Raw genomic sequence first — 19,456 nt, 5'->3', positions numbered from 1 at the left:
TAAACATTGTTGGCTTTGGAATAGACGGTTTATTTAAATCTTTGATTTTGGCAAAACCAAGACAGGTGGTTTGTTGAACAGTGTCATTTAAAAATATCATTTGTTCTGGGATCATGCAGGCTCTTAACAAAGCTTCTATACCCTGTACTTGCCAATCTTTTGTACCCCAAAGACTTTTCAAATCAACATTTTTGTCCCAATAATCAAATCCAAAAGTATTCATTTTTTCGAAGAATGAATCTGAATATATAAATTTTGTGTTGGTTATCATGGTTTTCATCCCTGTCTTGTTTGACAATTTAAAATAAAATGTTTCAGCATTACTTATGTTAAAACCTGAAAAATATGAATATTTGTCATATACGGTTCTAGAGCTTCCTTTTGGAGGTGTAGCACAATGTTCCCATTGATTATAACTTAAAACATTTCTAGGTTGTGCAGATTTATGCAAAAAATGGTTACCATAATGGTTATAGCAATACATACTATCATAATTTGTAGAACCTTGCAAATAATCATGTTTTGTAAATTTAGCAGACATTACTAAGTCAGACATCATGTTGTTAATACTTTCGAAGTCCCAATCATCAGCAAATGAGTTTGGTTTTGCAAAGTCACTCAAGGAGATCTTGATTTGGTGTGGATATTTCAGGATCTCGACCGGACCATAAATTTCATAGTCAGTGTTGTCCCAGGCTACCCCACCAGGTATAGGATTGGCTGTGAAGTTGGCTGAAGAAAGTTCTCTTTTCTCGACGTGTGAAGATGTGTGTGGTTTGAGGACCAAGTTGATGTTCTGACTTGCTGTGTCCATTTTAGCATATTTTCCCTCAATGAAGCGTCCCAAAGTAAATACCATGATGAGCCAAAGTATGAGGATAAATGCACCAAAACCCACCCAAAATTCAATCCATGGAGAAACCAGATATGTTTCTTTCAGATGTTTCAAAAGTTCCTTAGCTTTGTCTTTAAAGGATTTTGATGATGGCTGTCTTTGATTCACTGAAGCCGTCAGAGGAATCATCGAAGTTGATGAAGTAACCGGATGCAGTTCTGTCAATTGTTCCAATTGGTTCAGGATTTCTGTTTTTTGCATTTTCACTTGGTACTTCAGTATAGATTGGTGTGTCTCTGCTAAATGTCTTTATTTGGGTTTTCAGAGGTCTGAGTTCTATTGCATTGTTGCATAGTCCTTCTTGTTCTTCTTTAGGCGTTTCAAATGTGACGAGCCTTTTTGTTAGGACCTGTGTGCTGGTAGCAAACCTTGGTGTTCTGCTACTTATTGGGAGTCCACTTGGCCTACTGTTTGTTATCGGCCACATGTTGTGGTTTTACCAGGTCGATGGATACAACTCAGTTCTCCTTTTTTCCAGCAAGTGGCGGTAGTACAACTGATCTTGTCCCGTTGACAGACAAGACAGGAACTGCTTTTCTGTAAGAAGGCCCAAATTCCTTCTTTACCGCGATCTTCTCCCTGACTAGATCCCCGACTTTTGGAATCCAGACAGGTCTTGCTGGGACAGGTGGTGATTCTTCAGTGGTCGTTGGCTGTTGTTTCAACTGTATGTTGCTCAGGTCTTTTCTTGTTTTGTTTAAGTCCTGCAAAATAGCCAAACGGTCTTTGACATCAAAGGTTTTTTCTATTACCACTGAAGTCTGACTATCAAGGTCAGAGATCAACATCCTAGTTCCGAATAATAATTCGTACGGACTGAATCCCTTCAGAGAATTTCTTGGCAAGTTATTTAGACTACGTTGGACACTTATTAGATGTTTGACCCACCCAGCTCCCGAACCTAATATCCTTTCTATTATAGATTGCTTTCTGCCTTGGTTTTTTCTTTACACCATCCCGTACCCTCAGGAAGGAAGTGAGAAGTTTCCCGCTGGGCTGTGCTCATTTGGCCATGTTTCCCCCCCAGGCTGGATTGCCTGAGTGAAAACAATGGTCGAACGTAGCATGCTCTTAGCGTATATGCCATTTAGACTCGCAAATCTTTGTATAACAGTCCGGACGTCAGACGAGTGCTGAGGATCTACATTATAAGTGGAAACTAGCCTGTATATGTTAATCGCAAGCCATTCTTTTTGCTGGTAATATTATCTGCCTTGATACGACGAGGTATTAAACTGCTTCTCTCCCCACTGCGATCTCTGTTGCAGTTTGGGCAGTTTTTTACAAACATGGTGTAGTGCAGGCTCATGCCTGGCCACCAGTACCGTGATTGTAATTCTTCCAGAGAATCTTTTAATTTAAGGTGTCTGAGACCCTCGCCCATGTGTGCGTCTGCGATTAACAAGTTTCTCCTGTCCATGTTTGGAATCACTCTATCCCCCACTCCAGGGATTCGAGCAAAAGGGACGGAGTTTGCATCGATTATGTATGTATAATTGAGTGGATAGTTGATCGGTAACGCTGAGCAGTCGCCTTTTAATGACGTTTTCACCGCCAGCAATGTTTCACCGTCAATGTATTTTAATGTACGCTTTTTTCGAACTACGGGAGCCGGTTTAGAGGCTGCCGCTGCGGCTGTTTCAGCCAATGAATTCCCTACAACGTGAACGCCATCACGCTGATGACTCAGTGAGTGTGTCACGTGAGTCTTTGGTAGTTCTTTTTGTAAAAGAGCTATTTGTTCCCAGAGCAATTTCTCCTTTATTGGTGCATCTGTGTCATCTTTGTAACCGTTCTGAATCCATGTCTGCAAATCCTTGTTATATGCTTTGACGCAGTAATATGAATCTGACACTATAAGTGTCGGGAATTCGCGATCCGCATTATCTAGCGCCATATTTAATGCTATTATTTCAGTTTGTAGTTCTGAATTAGTTTTAACTGAGTGTGTTTTTGTTAATAGAGGTCTTAGTTTACCTCCGCGCCACACTTCTTTTGTAATCTCACATGTGGGGTTGTATGCATGTTCTCCCCAAACGGAGGGTTGAGCCTGTCCGTCTGTATAGATTACACAGGCGTAATGTCGTAGAGGAAGAATGTCGATTGGCAGAGGATACGTCTTTTCATATTTTAGATTTTTTAATTCTTCTAGTTCTGGATCAAAGTAGTAGTATACTTTGTCCGTTGTGATTGAATTCACCCATTGTATCCATTCCGGATTCAATGTTGTTGTTGGTAAATTACACGGTGTTGTTAGTGCCTCAAAGGCTGATTCTGCTGTTCTGACTGTGATATGTCTACCGTCAGCTATGTCTTTTTCTCTAGCTATTGCGGTTTGAACTGCACGAATTATTTTTTCTGTATTACTGAATTTCTGTTCAGCTTCTGTGTACATGTGTGATTTAAATGCAATTGGTACCTTTTCTCCCTCATTAGAGGTCAGGTATGTGAATCCGCATCTCCCTGGGATGACTCGGATCACAAGGTTGCGTGTGTTATCACGTGTTTCTAATTTTGTTTTAATTAGCATGTCTGTTTGTAAGGATCTCAAAATTTCTGTGTGTGTTTGAGTCCAATTGGATCTTTTAAAGTCTGGTTTAATTAGATCATAAAGGGGTTTGACCCTTTCTGCGTAATTTGCAATGTATGTTCTTCCGAAATTTAGGAAGCCTAGAATTGACTGTAGGTTTTTTAGTGTTTTAGGAGCTTGGATTACGGCACATTTCTCTAGGAAATTGTCTGCCAGGCTTTTGCCTTCACTTGATAACTCATATCCTAAGAATAGGACCGTCAGATGGGCAATTCTAGATTTTATAAAGTTGAATTTGTAACCCTCTGCAGCGAACCCAAGTATTATGGTGTTCACCCTTTTCAAGTGAGTCTCCAAGTCATCATCTGTTAAGTAAATGTCATCGACATAAGATAATGCTTCATCATCATATAGTTGTAGTAATTCTGTTACTCTCGCTGAGAATACCCCCGGGCTGTTCTTGTACCCCTGGGCTAACCGACAGAATTGTTTTTGAGTGCCATTTACTGAGAATGCAGTTAAATATCTGCTCTCTGGTGCTATGTTTTGACAAAAGAATCCATTGGAGATGTCCAGGGTTGTTTTGTATTTTTTGCGCACTATGTTATTCATTAGTGCAGCACTGTGTGAGTTTTGCACTGCAAAGGTTTTGCAACATGTGTTAAGGTGTCGGTAATCCAAAACTAGACGATATGAATTGTCTGGTTTGGAGACCGGAAACAAAGGATTGTTCATTTGTGAGGTGCAAGTTTCAATCACCCCCTGGTATTCTAGCTGATCTAGTATTTCATTTACCTGTTTTTTAGCTTCTTGCTTAATTGGGTACTGCCTTTGTGCAGTAGGTTGTGATTTTAACTGGATTTTGTGAGGAGGGGAGTCCTCATCCCATCCTACATGATTTTTATATAAAGCAGGTGCTAAGGCCACTGCCCACTTTCTAGCAAGTGTGTATTTTTTATGAATCGGTATTTGATTCGAGAAGGCAGGCATAATTACTTCTTCGCCATGAGGGCACTCCCTGACAAACTCTGGTGGCCAGTCTTTCTCAGCTAGAAGGATGTCATAGCCTTTGGAGAGGTTATCCCAAAATAGTCCCCTTATTTTCCTAGTCTTATCTCCCTCTATACGTAATGTTATCTCGTATATCTTGTGGGGCTTGCTAACTCTGGTGTCTGCAGTTTCCACTTGAAGGTATTCATTCGTGTCCACTGTCTCCAGATGATTCATAAGGACTTTGCGAGCTATGCTCACCTCTGCTGCGCTGTCTAGCATTGTCTGAGCCCACTCTCCGTTTTTCAGTTGTGTCCTCAGTATTCTCGGCATTTTTAACTACCTTGATACTGGCTACCTTCTTTTTTGGAAATTGTAATTTCTTTTTTTGTTGAGCAGGTTCCTTGTCTTTGGACTTGGCGTGCTCTTCTGATCGTCCTCTTCTTTCCGATTTCTGCGAGGAATTCTGAAAAGATTGAGAGGGACGTGTATCAATGTCTTGATATCTATCAGGTTTTTTAATATTATCCCTATTTCTAAGGTTATATCTATTCCCCGAGGGGTCACTCTGCGGTGACCTCTGTCTTTGGTTTGGAGATTTCTCTCTTCGCCTAGGAGACCTTCCTCGGGACTGGAATTTCTTTTCTTTAGGATTGGATTGTTTGTTTCCATCCCAGTTCTTTTTTGGTGAATTATTATTATTAAAAAATATTTTTTCTGGACTTGTAGTCAGTTGCGGTTTTACTGGTATTCCACCTAGACTATCTCTGCCTAGTTCTTCATAGGATTTTTCTATGATTCTGGCAATTTCAGCTGGTTGGTCTGCTATATCTGTCTCTTTTAACCTCTGGCGGATCGCCACGTTTGCTGCTTCACCTTTTATGTTGGCTAATAATATAGCCGAGACCTGCTTGAAGTCTTTTAGTAATTTCATACCAAGAGTTAAAGCAGGTTCTGGACCGTATTCATCTTGAATTTGTTTTAGCACATCTGGTATTACCGAAATGGATGGAACACCGTGCGTTTTTGTGTAGATGGAAGCAAAGACTGTACCCCAAGTGTCACAGTCCTCAATGTGTGGTGCGATTCCCATTGGGAGACATATAGTCAGAATCCTGTGTTTTTCTAATGGGGTGGTGTCAGGAAACACCGCCTCTATTTGGGTGATTTTCTGTGCCAACCAGAATGGTATTTGTTCCCGTTTAGCTGGAACTTTACCTAGGCAGGATTGGATGTTCTGTGGTGTAATTTTATTTGTGTTCCCCTGGTGAGGGGTCAGCTGTGGAAGTTTAATCGCTGGCTGAATTGTTGAAGTCCGCATTACATACTGAACTAATTGTCTATGAATTTTTAGTAGTTGTTTTAGCTGTATTAACAGCTCTGCTGCAGGCATTCTTTCGATGTCTGGATGTGGTGTGTATCCGGCTAAGACCGGCCACGTTGCTCCTGGTCTTCCTAAAGGACCGAGCCTTGTAATGTGATTGTTATGTATTAGGGCGCCATCAAATAAGAGCAAATGCTCTTGGAATTTGAGTGGTACTTCCACCTCCTCGAAAGGAGTGTATGTTTCAGGAGGTTCCTCTACTTTGTAATAGTGGAAGTACTTTGTTACAGCATTTGCTGCCGGAAAATGTATCCATGAATAGTATACCTCTGTCTGCCGATATTCGTGTGCCTCAATTACGAATATGACTGTGCCACCTCTAGGTGTCAGTCCATTTTCTATAAGTTTTAAGGTTATAGATCTCCTTTTAATGACCGGAATGAGTGTTATATTCGGGTCTGCTGCTTGCATGGTAGCATCAGCATCTGCGAGTTCAGTAGCTAATCTAACTGCCTCTCTTTCTTCATCACTGTCTCCCATTTTACAGACAGGATGGTATTATGTCTATTTGCAGATCAGGTTTCTTTATGGAACAAAGATTAGATGCACAATATTTTGGAACTGTTTATCCTTCAACGTTGACTTGACCAAGAACCATACATAGGAGTTCCCTCCTGCGAGGTTTTGGAGGATATAACCTTTCACCCACTCCAGACGTCTTTGGAGTATTTGGGAAAAGGGGTCTGAGTGAGAAAGCACGACTGAGTTACTCTAAATGTCTTACGTTAGTTTTATCGCCCTTTCCAAACGCGTTGGGCGCCATGTAGTGTAGCTCCTATTTTCCCAATAGGCTCTGCGCATTGGAATAGTACCTACAGCAGTAAAGGCCTAGACCAGACGTTAACTAGGTCTACTACTGTCGATACTAGACTTAATTTTTGGGTTTGCCAGCTAAGCTCAGAGTTCGCTAGAAACTTTCTCGAATGTTCAAGGAAGGAATTAACTCCCCTGATTAGACAAGAAGGGATTTAGTTTCTGACAACCATAGAACATGACAACTTTGCTCTCCCCTAATCAAGAGTCAATCTCGAGAGTCGTGTGAGCACAAGGCAATTATTTTACTCAGTCAGTACGTGCATTCTTAGTCTCATCAGAATGTAGAGAAAAGGAAGAGACGGGCGTGTTCAATAAAAAGGTGTTATTTATTGATCAGTCTCTTTTCTCATACATGAGAAATGGATCGATATTATTGCAATACTTATAGTTAAGTAAAGTGCATACATTAAAAGCAATAGTATAAAATAATACTGTAAAAACATTGATATGGTTTCTGAGCCATATGATGTTTAAAATGATTAAAATATATTTACATACACATATACATTTGACTAAACGTACTCAACTGGTGTTTCTAAATACGCCTACCCCGTGTACCTGACCTAAGTCTAATGCGTGGGCGGGAATAGAAAGTTACAGTTTAAGTTAAGTTTGTTTTTGCCAAGTGAATAACTAAAGAATTCTCTGTGAGGGGTTATTCAGTTCTGTACCTGGAATTTAGGATGGATGAGGAATAGTATCTCTTTCTCTGCTCTCGATATTCCAGGCTGCCTGCGAGGGCTGCCCAGAAACGCCGGTGCTGGGTCTCTCGGCTTGAGATAGCAGCGCGTCTCTCAGCGCGTCAGGAAGGCGGGGCTGCGCCAGCGGGGTCTGCTTCTGCTCTCGGCTTCGGCAAGTATGGCTGCTCCGTCTTGTCACCACGCGTGTGTTTGCATAGGGCAAGGTCGGCAATATTTATACCTTAAAGGTGCCGAGATTGATGTAATGATGGACATAGATACGTCAATAAAGATGTCATACGACTTGCTCGTTAGCACATTCTTTACTAAAGTTCTCTGTGAAATCAAAACAATGGCCGCAGGGTTTTTCCCAGGTTGTCATAGGTTTGATTTGTTATGAGAACGTTGTATGCCTTATCAGGGGCTGGAGGAATGTCGCTTGTCTAATTAGATCTCAAGCGTTATGACCTAATCAGATAACACGTTCCTGTGCCGTAGTGTGACTGCGTCAGATAACGGTATCTGCATCATGGGGGTTTTCTTGCCTCATGGGCTGACTGTTAGTTAACTTGATAGTTAGTTTAACCAGAATAGGGTCAGGAATAGGGGGACTGATTCAGAACCTATAGAAATACACGACAGTCTGACAGATTATAAGAATACATATGTAATGCCTGGTGAGTCCATAAGTACACAGATAATGTCTGAGGGATTTCAGGAGTACATATAAACTGCTTAGGTACATGAATACTGCTTCCATGATTCTAGTAGTATTACTGTAATGACTAAGTGTTTCAAGGAGTGCAAAAATAGTGGCTGAGTGAATATATAAGTGCATATGTAGTATATGGGTGATCAAAGGACTTTTAGGGGTAGTGGCTGGGTGATTGAACAACTTAAAGGGTAGTGCTTGGGTGATTCCATAAGATAAAGGGTACTGCCTAGCTGATTGTAGAACTACTAGGGAGTGCCTAGGTGATTGCATAAGTGCATGGACACTGGCTAAGTAATTGGAGGAGTACATAGATACTCACGGGATGGTTGCAGCAGTGCAAGGCTACTGCCTAGGGGATTGTATAGTGGTTGAATCATTAAACCACTGTGTAGCTAATTCATTCATGATTGCATGATGGCACAAGTAATGCCTTGTTGATTAGAAGACTACATAAGTAATGCCTAGGTGATTGCATGAATAAACAGATATGGTCTGGGTGATTTGAGAAGTACATAGGAAGTGCCTAGGTGATTTCATAAGCGAATGGACAGTGCCTTGGTGATTGGAGTAGTACTATTGTAGTGCTTGAGTGAGTGCAACAATAATGCATGGGGGATTAAGCTGTATAAAAATAATGCCTGGTGGATTGCATCAGTTAAAGACTAAAATGTGAGGGATTAGAAGAGTACATAGAAAGTGACTGAATAATTTTATAAGTGCATCACTACTGCCTGGGTGAATTGAAAAGTACTGTCATAGTGCATCAATGATTGGAGATGTGTAAAAGTATTGCCTAGGTGATTTTATAAGTGCATGGATGCTGCATTCCTGATTAGAGTTGTACTATTGTAGTGTCTAAGTAATTCAAGGACTGCAAAACTAGTGCCTCAGTGATTTCATAAGTGCATAGGAAGCGGCTGGGTGACCGAAAGACTTCAGGGGTAGTGGCTGGTTGATTGAAGGAATGCAAGGGTGTTGCCTAGGTGATTGCATGAGCGCACACGTAGTTCTTGAATGATTGGAATACTGCATGGGTAATACTTGTGTGATTTTATGAGTGCTGATGTAATGTGTGAAATGCAAAAACAACAGTTGATGGACAGAATGCAGACCAATGTCATACATTCACCCCAGTACAGAGATCTGGGCCTAAATCCATTGTTTTTTTGATCACCATGCCATTCCAGTTTGAACCCAGCCATATGCAAATCAGTCTTGACCCTGTGCCCCGTGGGGACAGTCCAGCCCGAACTGCCAAGCCATGTCCTCCCTGGACTGGAAACAAGCATCCTAGGACTGGTTTCGGGCTTTAAGCCCTCATCAGCCAGGATAGCTTAATTTCAGTGGCATGGAGAGCACAGTACTCACGTCTGAGCATATCCGTCCTACTCGGGGTGACAAATGCAAAAACAACAGTTGATGGACAGAATGCAGAACAATGCCATACATTCAACCCAGTACATAGATCTGGGCCTAAATCCATCGTTTTTTTGCTCACCATGCCATTCTAGTTTGAACGCAGCCATATGAAAATCAGTCTTGACCCTGTGCCCCATGGGAACAGTCCAGCCCAAACTGCCAATCCAGGTCCTCCCTTGACTGGATACAAGCATCCTAGGACCAGTTTCGGGCTTTCAGCCCTCATCAGCCAGGATAGCTTGATTCCAGTGGCATGGAGAGCACAGGACTCACGTCTGAGTATACCCGTCCCACTCGGGGTGACAAATGCAAAAACAACAGCAGATGAGGTAATGTGTGAGTCAGTGGAGGAGTCCAACGGTACTGCCTCAGTGATTGAATAAATGTATATCTAATGCATTAGTGATTCAATGACGGCAGAGGTGATGTCAGGGGGATTAAGGAGTACATAGGTGATACCTGGTGATTGGATGAGTGTAGTCATAAACTCTGGGGGATTAAGGAGTACATAAGTAATACCTGGATGATTCCATGAGTTAAGGGGTAATATCTGAGGGATTACAGGAGTACATAGGAATTACCTGGGTGATTTTATAAGTGCATGGTTAGTAACTGAGTGATTTTATAAGTGCATGGCTAGTAACTGAGTGATTTTATAAGTGCATGGGTACTGGCTAAGTGATTGAAGGAATGAATAGATGCTCACAGGGTGATTGGAGGAGTGCATGGGTACCTCTTATGTGATTAAGCCAGTGTATACCTAATGCATTCTTGATTGCATGATTGCACAAGTAATGTCTTGGGATTAGATGAATCCATACATAATGCCTGGTGTTCACATGACTGCACTGGTAATGTATGGGGGGATTATGAGAGTACATAGGAAGTTTCTGAGTGATTTTACAAGAGCATGGGTACTGCCTGAATGATTAAAATACCACTGTTTTAGTACCTCAATGAGTGAAAAAGTACAACATCCTGAAAGCATGCATGCATATGTCTGTAACACAACACTGTGCTCACCTAAAAAATTCACATCACAAACTACATCTTTGAAGCAAACAGCAAACATTCTATAGCCTATTTCAACTGAACCTCTCTAGAGACTTATAAAAAGTACAGTACTTACTGATACCATATCTCTACTTCTTTTTAAACCACTCTTTTATGCTGCATCTTCATCATTCTGCTACTGCTAACAGTCTTGACCCTACCACATTTAAGGGAACAACACGTATTTCTTATACATGATGCACCTTCAAATGTATACGACATATGAAAATATATATACAAGTAGAAACTGACTTGGTGATTGAAGGAATGCAAGGGTTGTGCCTGGGTGATTTTATGGGAACAAGGGTAGTACCTTGGCGATTTGAGGAGTGCAAGGGTAGTGCCTAGGTGAATAAAGCAGTGTATAGCTAATGCATTCATGATTGCATGACTGCAGAACTAATGTCCGGGAGATTAGAGGAATACATTCATAATGCTTCGTGATTGCATGAGTGCACAGGTAATGTCTGGGGAATTTCTGCCCTACATAGGAAGTGTCTAGGTCTTTTTATAAGTGCATCGACATGGCCTTGGTAACTGCATTAGTACTATTGTAGTGTCTGAGTGATTCAAGGAGTGCAAACGTAGTGCCTGGGTAATTTTATAAGTGCATACATACTGCCTGGGTGATCAAAAGACTTCAGGGGTAGAGGCTGGGTGATTTAAGAAGTCCAAAGGAAGTGCATGGCTGATTGCATGACAACAAGAGTAGTGCATAGATGATTGGAGGAGTACTAGAGTAGGTCCTGGGTGATTCCATAAGTGCATAAGTAGTACCTGAGCCTAAAACATCACAAACTACACTTCAAATTTCAAACAGACACTGAAAATTATGCAAAAAAATTTACATATACCTTTCCACAAACTCACAAAAATTACTCTAATTAATAATATCTCTACAAACATTTCAAACCTGACTTTTGAGCTGCTGCTTTACCATTCTACAATTACTGATAATGTTACACCTAGCCAAATACAAAACAGGAACCCTTCACATGTCTGTAGTATAAGTCTCATCATATTCCTGAAAACATGCATGCAGATGTCTGTACCACAACACTATGCACACATCAAAAATTCACAACAAAGTTTAAATTTGAAGCATACACCAACATGTATGTGGCATATTTTAACAGTGCCTCTCTAGAGACTTATAAAAGTACTCAAATCACTAATACCTTATCTTAACATCTTATAAACCACACTTTTCTGCTGCATCTTCACCATTCTACTAATCTAGAACCTACCACATAAAAGCAACAACACATCTTTGTTATGCAACATGCACCTTCAAATGCATAAGACATATGAAAATACACATATACAAGTAGAGACATACTTCAGACACAAGTCCATGCACACCTTAAAACTTGACAGACTGCCATCCAATTTGAAAGCAACACCTAAAATGATGCGGTATACTACAAATGTACATATACACACACTAAACCAAACTACCATAATCAGTAATCCATCTTCCAATATACATGTATTACTATACAAAATATGTTTCAAACAGCATTTAAATACAATGAAATAAACTACAATACACATCTCTACATTTAATAATATATTTCAAACATCACAGTTCTAGTTTTTTTACTTTAAAAATAAAGTTTATACATAATACACCTCAAAAATGTATAAGTCACCTTCCAAATTGATTTGTAGAATATGAAATATCACAAACTCATAAAAGATTTTCTTATGCACACAACCAATGTAATGCACTGCTCGCAACAAGGTAAAGCCAGTAATGGCAAACTTTCCCTCTCTTTCTCCACAGAAATAAATGCAAGTAACAAATCACATTGCTTTCTACATAATTTCAAATTGTAAAACACATTTCTATTGGTTAGACATATTAACCCTTATGAACTGACTTCTAAAAGTTCCCCAACTGCTTCTGGAATGTTTGGAAGTTGCGATTCCACCGTGCACCCACGCGATGGAACCGCAATACGGGAGTTCAAAAATATATTACAAATAAAAATACCAATATTTTTTAAGAACATACCACTTCTAAAGATAGTACTGATTTGGGAAATCTTACTTTAATAATATATAACATATATATGAATTACAAATCCACATTTTAAAACCACAGATAACATTCAACCCTTACCCCCTTCCCGCTAATGCCAGTTTCCATAGCAACAGTTCATGGAACATTGAAGTGAAATAACAGGTCACAAGTTCACCAAATCTTCAAGTTTAGCACAGAAGCTTACAAATACAAACAGCAGGTGTGGTTGACATTCGCAAAATATCACCTTATCCTAGCTACTGTACCTTTCAAACATTTTTTTAATATTCGATCAGATCAGATCATGCACCCTATTTTTGAATGTACAATATTCTTAAGCAGCCAATCAATTCTCTACTTTTTTCTAAAACTGTATATATCCCTCTCATTCTACCAACTGACTACCTCAGCTACAGACATCCTTTTATTACTTCCACACATCCCTTCAGGATGTTTACAGTATGGATTGTTGGACACAACTATGTTTTCTGGTGCAAAAGGTATGCTGAACGGAGAGTTATTGACAAAGAACTGGCTTTGCAAAATGAGGATATTAAATGGATCGCATAGAGAGGATTAAAGTGGCACCAATTGTTGCCTTTGGTTAAAACGTTTTTTCATCTCAAACCCCCTGACATCATGATTGTCCACTGTGGTGGCAATGACCTGGGCACATTGACTGGGGTAGGTCTGGAAATGCTAATGAAGGACACCTTTGCACAGTTCTTGTTGCTTTTGCCTCAAACTGTCTTTCTATGCTCTAACATATGCCAAAGACAGAAGTGAAACTGGTCAAATCAATTCTGTCCACAGTTTGAGGAAGCTAGGAAGAATGTTAATAACGCTGTTTCAGCAAACTTCAGAGGTCATAGAAAGGGGTCCATCTACAACAACAATCTACATTTTGATATGAATGGCATCTATAGAAGTGATGGAGTACATATCACAGATCAAGGAAACAGAGTTTTCCTCAACAATCTAAAGCTGTGCATCCGCACTTACATGTAGTTACAACAATCTCATTATAAAAACAAGGGCTCTTTTTTAGAGCCACCTTATATCCCAACTGTTAATCTTTCTTTTATGAAACATACATATTGTTTTTTTTTTTGTCTTGCTTGGAGTCGCAAAGTGTTTACACTGAGGGGCCGCGCTGAATGTGATGGAGTCGCGACTCCAAGAACGCGAGAAAAAAATGCCCCCTATTCTTAATACTTAAACTATGCCTCCAGGACTCCATCCCCCGAGTCTGAACCATTTCTTTTTTTTTTTTTCAAATAAAGAGAGGTGGCCGCATGATCGCATCCCAGCCAGCTGCCCACCTCCTGCGAGAGTCGGCATTGCTTTTGGGCAAGGGGAACTGCTGACATGCAGCTCCCCTTGCCCAAAAGCAATCTGCTTTGCTTTTTGGAAGCAAGAGCAGGTTTCCTGCTCTCGCTTTCAAAAAGCAAAGCAGGGTTTGCTATGACAGGGCGGGAGCACTGCTCCCGCCCTGCCATAGCAAATAGCAATGTCCCAGGGGTGGGCACCCTTTGACTTTGCAGGAGCTGACCCTGGGGGGTCATGGTCCCCAGGGCCATCGAGGGCTCCAGGAGGGGGGGCAAGCTGCTGCTCTCCCAGCAAGTACAGAGCCCCAGGGAGGTTGTGGACCATGGGGCTTGGGGGGGCCCGCAAGGCCCCCCATTAATTAACAAAGGCTAGGGGAGGTGGTGGTCCCCGGGACATATACATATATGTGTGATAAGTACAGCTTCACCTGGAGTTTATACTTCTTTTTAGATCATTTTTTGAACACTCGCCTTTCAGAGATATCCCTCCATTTCCAAGCTTGGCTGAGCTGCATCTGTTCTGGTCTTTACCTACCCAGGGACATCTACACCTGAAATAGTTTTATCCAGGACAAAATTGAGCTGTTCTGAAACTTGCATCATTTTCTTAGCTAATAACGTTTCTTTACATTCACAGCTGTATGATATATTCCCATGGATAATGTACTATCTACCTGGCCCTCACAACAGAATGTTTAAAATGTTCTTGGACTTCGAAGATCTTCTCTTAGACAGGATAAAATCGCATCAAGAAAATTTGGATTGTAGCTCTCCACAGGACTTTGTCGACTGTTACCTCATCAGAAAAGAGCAGGTAATGTGGCAATCAATACTTACTTTTTTAATAATTGTTTCTAGATTTGCTTTCCTTCTATTTTTTTACGCTGACAAGTATTTATTGCTTGGGGATTTTAAGTAGTATGAAGAAAATACAGAAGACAGTGAAGTCACTCAATTGTCAGTGAACCTGGGAATAGTTGAATTGTCACAAAAGGTTTGTTGGCCGACACGTTGCCGGCTGTATTCTAGATCTAATATTTAGTAACAGCCACAGGATAAAGACAGATTCACCTAAGCTACTTATTTAGACATATCATTTTCTTATTAATTTCGAAATCATACTGTCTAAATATTCCAGTACTTTCTTTGCTTTCCTCCTAATATTGAGGCTGACAAAAATGTTTTGCTTGGGGCTTTTAACTAGCATGAGGAAAATACAGAAGACAGTGAAGTCACACAATTGACAGTGAACCTGGGAACAGTTGAATTGTCACAAAAGGTTTGTGGTCCGAGGCATGTTGCTGGCTGTATGCTAGATCTAATATTTATTAACAGCAACCGGATAAGGCAGATTCACCTACACCACTTATTTAGACACATAATTTTTTTATTAATTTCTAAAACATACTGTTTAATATTCCAAAACTTTCATGGTTGAGAAGTAACTAACTGTTGCCCAGGTCAAACTGAGGCTTGCTTAAAATTTCAGGATTTGGCATAGATTACAGACATTAATAAGGCTTCAGCAAGGCTTCATAAGTCTTTGAGTAGTGCCCCGTACATTGTTGTGCCTTTTAAATCTCTTAAACGGAGGCAAACACCAGAATACCTTTTATAATGTTGAGTTTAAATGAGAGAGACGAGGGTGTAATAAACTTGAGAGGGCATGGCATTGGTCCCAATCTTAACAGGACAAACTCTCTTACAATCACTCTTTAAGTATTTATCATAAACACCTAAGGGATACAAGTAGGAGCATCTTAGGTGATAAGATTCAGAGGTCTGGCGCTTCTGCTAAAGAGATATTTTATACACTAAAAGAATGCTCACAGCCCAGCTCATGCAGCCTGCCTTTCACTGTCTCTCTGGAACTGTTTGAATGATTGGCACTTCATTTTTTACATAAGATTAATAAAACATATCAGATGGCACATCGACCCAGCAAAGCTCAGTCCCTCCTTCCACCTCCTGTTACACTGTGTCAGCTGGGAAGGCTTCATATAATTTCTGCTGAGGAGGTTGGGACTCGAATTCCTCAGTAAAGTCTGGGTCACCTGGCAATCCACATCCAGCCTATCTGTTCTTATCTTTGTTTGTGCCATATTTTACCAACGTTTTCAATCTTTCACTAAGTACTGTCAATGTGCCAGAATCCTGGAAACATGCCTATTTCTCCCCTATTTAGAAATAAACCCGCCAGAGATCCTGCCAACCTCTCTAACTATTGCCCAATCTCGCTGTTGACATTCCACATCAAAATTATGGAGAAATTATCAGTAAGCAATTGTATCAATACTTAGACACCAACCACATATTGGCCTCCCAGGTTTTACAGTAGCTATAGCACAGAAACCACTCTTTAGGCAGTCACTGTTGCTATCAAGACCAGCCTGGATGAAGGAATTTCTGCTGCACTTATATTAATAGTCTGTCTCATGCCTCTGTGAATGCTATCGTGTGTAGAGATACTGTGGCCCATCTTAACTTATGCAGTGGGACACACATACAATATTCTGATCCATTTCATCCAATTCTGCCCCAGCTGCATCCGGAGCTTTACATCATAAAGATAATCCCACCTGACTGAGTCAAAAGCCTTATCCAGGTAAATTGACATAATGGTAGTATGAGGAGAACCAACACGTCTCGGTCGAATAAGACATGGTGACTTCTATAGAGGTTCAAAGATGTGCTCCTCACAGGTTTAAACCATTCTGATCACAATGGAATAATTTCGGCATATAGGGTAATAATCACATAGCCAAGACTTTGCTGAGGATCTTAAAATACATGTTTAACGTGGTATATAAGGAACAAAATGCAGAGAGTTTTGGTCTTTGGTCTTTGGTAGCGTGATCATTATGGTTTCTCTGATGGACTAAGGCTGATAACACTTCTGTTAAGATTCAGCATACTGAGCATCCAGCCGAGGGGCCAGGGATTCCACAAATGCAGCACAACATTCTGCTGGGAGGCCATCTGACCCTGAGGTCTTCCCATTAGCCATGCCTTTGATGGATGTTTCAACCTCCTGGATGGATATTGGGCCACCATGCTCCTCTCACGCTGCCTGGGTGATCTCCTGCTTGGGCAGCCTCCCTAAAATAGTCACCAAGCCACCCACATCCATCAGTTTTGGCTGCCTCTACAGAGATTCATAGTATTCCTGAAACTCTTTGTTGATCTCAACAGAGGCATAAAGCAGTGTGTCATGCCCTTAAGGGACCTCAGTGATGGGCGTCCCCTGGGATTCAGTTCCAACAAGCCATGGCAGTAAACTACAAGGATTTATTAAAGGTGTGACAGTGAGTGCAAGTGCTCAATTGTCTCATTGTACAGTTCTCTGGTGTCCCGGATCCTGGTCTGGGTACCCTCATCTGGTCCCACCTCATTATCTAGTTTATGTGGTCCTGGCTAGGCAGAGTAGCATGGTATTAAGTTCATGGGAGCAGTCCAGCCCAAACTCCCAAGCCAGATCCACCCTGGAACAGAAACAAACACCCAGGGACGAGTTTGAGGGTATCTTCCCTAATCAACCTGGCTATCTTGAATCCAGTGGCATAGCAAGCAAGGGACCCATATCTGGGCATACCCTCGGACACTTAGGGCAAATATAGCAAGCACAACAAGATGATAGACGGAGAGCTGAAACTTTTCAACCACTCACCCCCAGTCAAGAGATCTGGCTTAAATCAATAATTTTTTTGCTCAAATTGCAACCCCAGTTTGGACTCAGCCATATGCAAATCAGTCTCGACCCTGTTCCTCATGGGAACAGTCCAGCCCGAACTGACAGGCCAGGTCCTCCCTCGACCAGAAACAAGCATACTGGGACTGGCTTCAGGGTTTCACCCCTCATCAGCCAGGCTAGCGTGAATCCAGTTGCACAGCAAGCAAAGAACCCACTTCCGGGCATACCCATGGCAACTTGGGGAGATCATAGAAAAATCAACAAAATGATGGACAGAGTGCTGACACTTTGCAACCATTCACCTCAGTCAGAGGATGTGGGTTTAATCCATCATTCTTTTGATCACACTGCCTCCTCAGTTTTGATCAAGCCACATCCAAATCTGTCTTGACCCCGTTTGCCATAGTAATAGTGCAGCCCAAACTGCCAAGTCAGGTTCTCCCTGGAACAGAAACAAGCATCCTGGGTCTGGTTTTGGAGTTTCACTTCTCATCAGCAAGGCTAGTGTGAATCCAGTGGCACAGCGAGCAAGGACCCATGTCTGGGCATACCCTTGGCCACTTAGGGCAAACATAGCAAACACAAGATGAAGGGTGGAGTGATGAAACTTTTCAGATACTTACCTCCAGTCGAGAGATCTTGGATTAACATTGTTCTTTTGCTCGCTATGCCACCCTAGTTTGGAGCTAGCCATATGCAAATCAGTCTAGACCCTGTCCACATGGGAACAGTCCAGCTGGAACTGCAAATCCAGGAGCTCCCTGGACCGTAAACAAGCATCCTGGGACCCGTTTCGGGGTTTCACCCCTCATTGAGCAGGCTAGCTTGAATCCAGTGAACAGGGAGCAAGGGACCCATGTTTGGGCACACCCTTAGCCAATTAGGGCAAAGATAGCAAAATCAAGAAGATGATGGATGGAGTGCTCAAACTTTTCAACCACTCACCTTCAGTTAAGAGATATGGGTTTAAACCATCATTATTTTGCATAATGTGCCATCCCTGTTTCGACTTAGTCATGTGCAAATCAGTCTTGACCTTGTTCCTTGTGGGAACAGTCTAGCCTGAACTGCCAAGCCAGGTCCTTCCTGGACTAGAAACAAGCATTCTGGTATCAGTTTTGGGGCTTCTCCCCGTGTCATACAGGCTCGCTTGAAACAAGTGGCTCAATGAGCAAGGGACCTATGTCTGGGTATACCCTTGGCCACTTAGACGAGCATTGCAAACACAACAAGATGATGAATGGAGTGCACACACTTTTCAATCACTCACCTCCAATCAAGATATCTTTTGCTTGCTACGCCAATCTAGTTGGGAGCTAGCCACATGCAAACCAGTCTTGACCCTGTTCTCATTTGGAACAGTCCAGCTGGAACTGCAAAGCCCGGTCCTCCCTAGACCAAAAATAAGCATCCTGGGACCGGTTTCAGCGTTTCACCCCTCATCCGGCAAGCTAGCTTGCATCCAGTGGAACAGTAAGCAAGGGACCCATGTTTGGGCATACCCTTGGCCACTTAAAAAGCATAGCAAACACAACAACAAGATGATGGATGGAGTGGACAAACTTTTCAACCACTCACCTCCAGACAAGTGCTTTGGGTTCAACCCATTGTTCTTTTGCTCACTACTCCGCCTCAGTTTGGTCCTAGTCATATGCAAATCAGGCTTGACCCTGTTCGTCATGGGAACAGTCAAGCCTGAACTGCTAAGTCAGGTCCTCCCTGGAACCAAAACAAGCATCCTAGGACCCTTTTTGAGGTTTCACCAATCATCAGCCAGGCCAGCTTGAATCCAGTGGAACAGCAAGCAAGGGACTCACATCTGGGCATACCCTTGACCACATAGGGTGAACATGGCAAACACAACAAGATGATGGACGGAGTGATTTAGTCTTTAGCTAACTATGCCATTGCAGTTTGGACCTAACCCTA

The 19,456-nt window shown here is 41.7% G+C and overlaps 1 protein-coding gene across 1 annotated transcript in view; it reads left to right on the top strand.

The window, feature by feature from the left end:
• Positions 1–19,456, top strand: part of LOC144781946 (cytochrome P450 2G1-like) — a 552,942-nt gene that overhangs the window by 363,718 nt on the left and 169,768 nt on the right. Inside the window, exon 5 of the mRNA XM_078661038.1 lies at positions 14,474–14,650. Within this exon, the coding sequence (XP_078517164.1) occupies positions 14,474–14,650 (177 nt within the window). The remainder of the gene's footprint in view (positions 1–14,473; positions 14,651–19,456) is intronic.

This window comes from Lissotriton helveticus, chromosome 9 (assembly GCF_964261635.1).
Source record: "Lissotriton helveticus chromosome 9, aLisHel1.1, whole genome shotgun sequence".
In the NCBI taxonomy this organism is placed as follows: Eukaryota; Metazoa; Chordata; class Amphibia; order Caudata; family Salamandridae; genus Lissotriton; species Lissotriton helveticus.
This window is presented reverse-complemented; position numbering and strand designations above follow the sequence as displayed.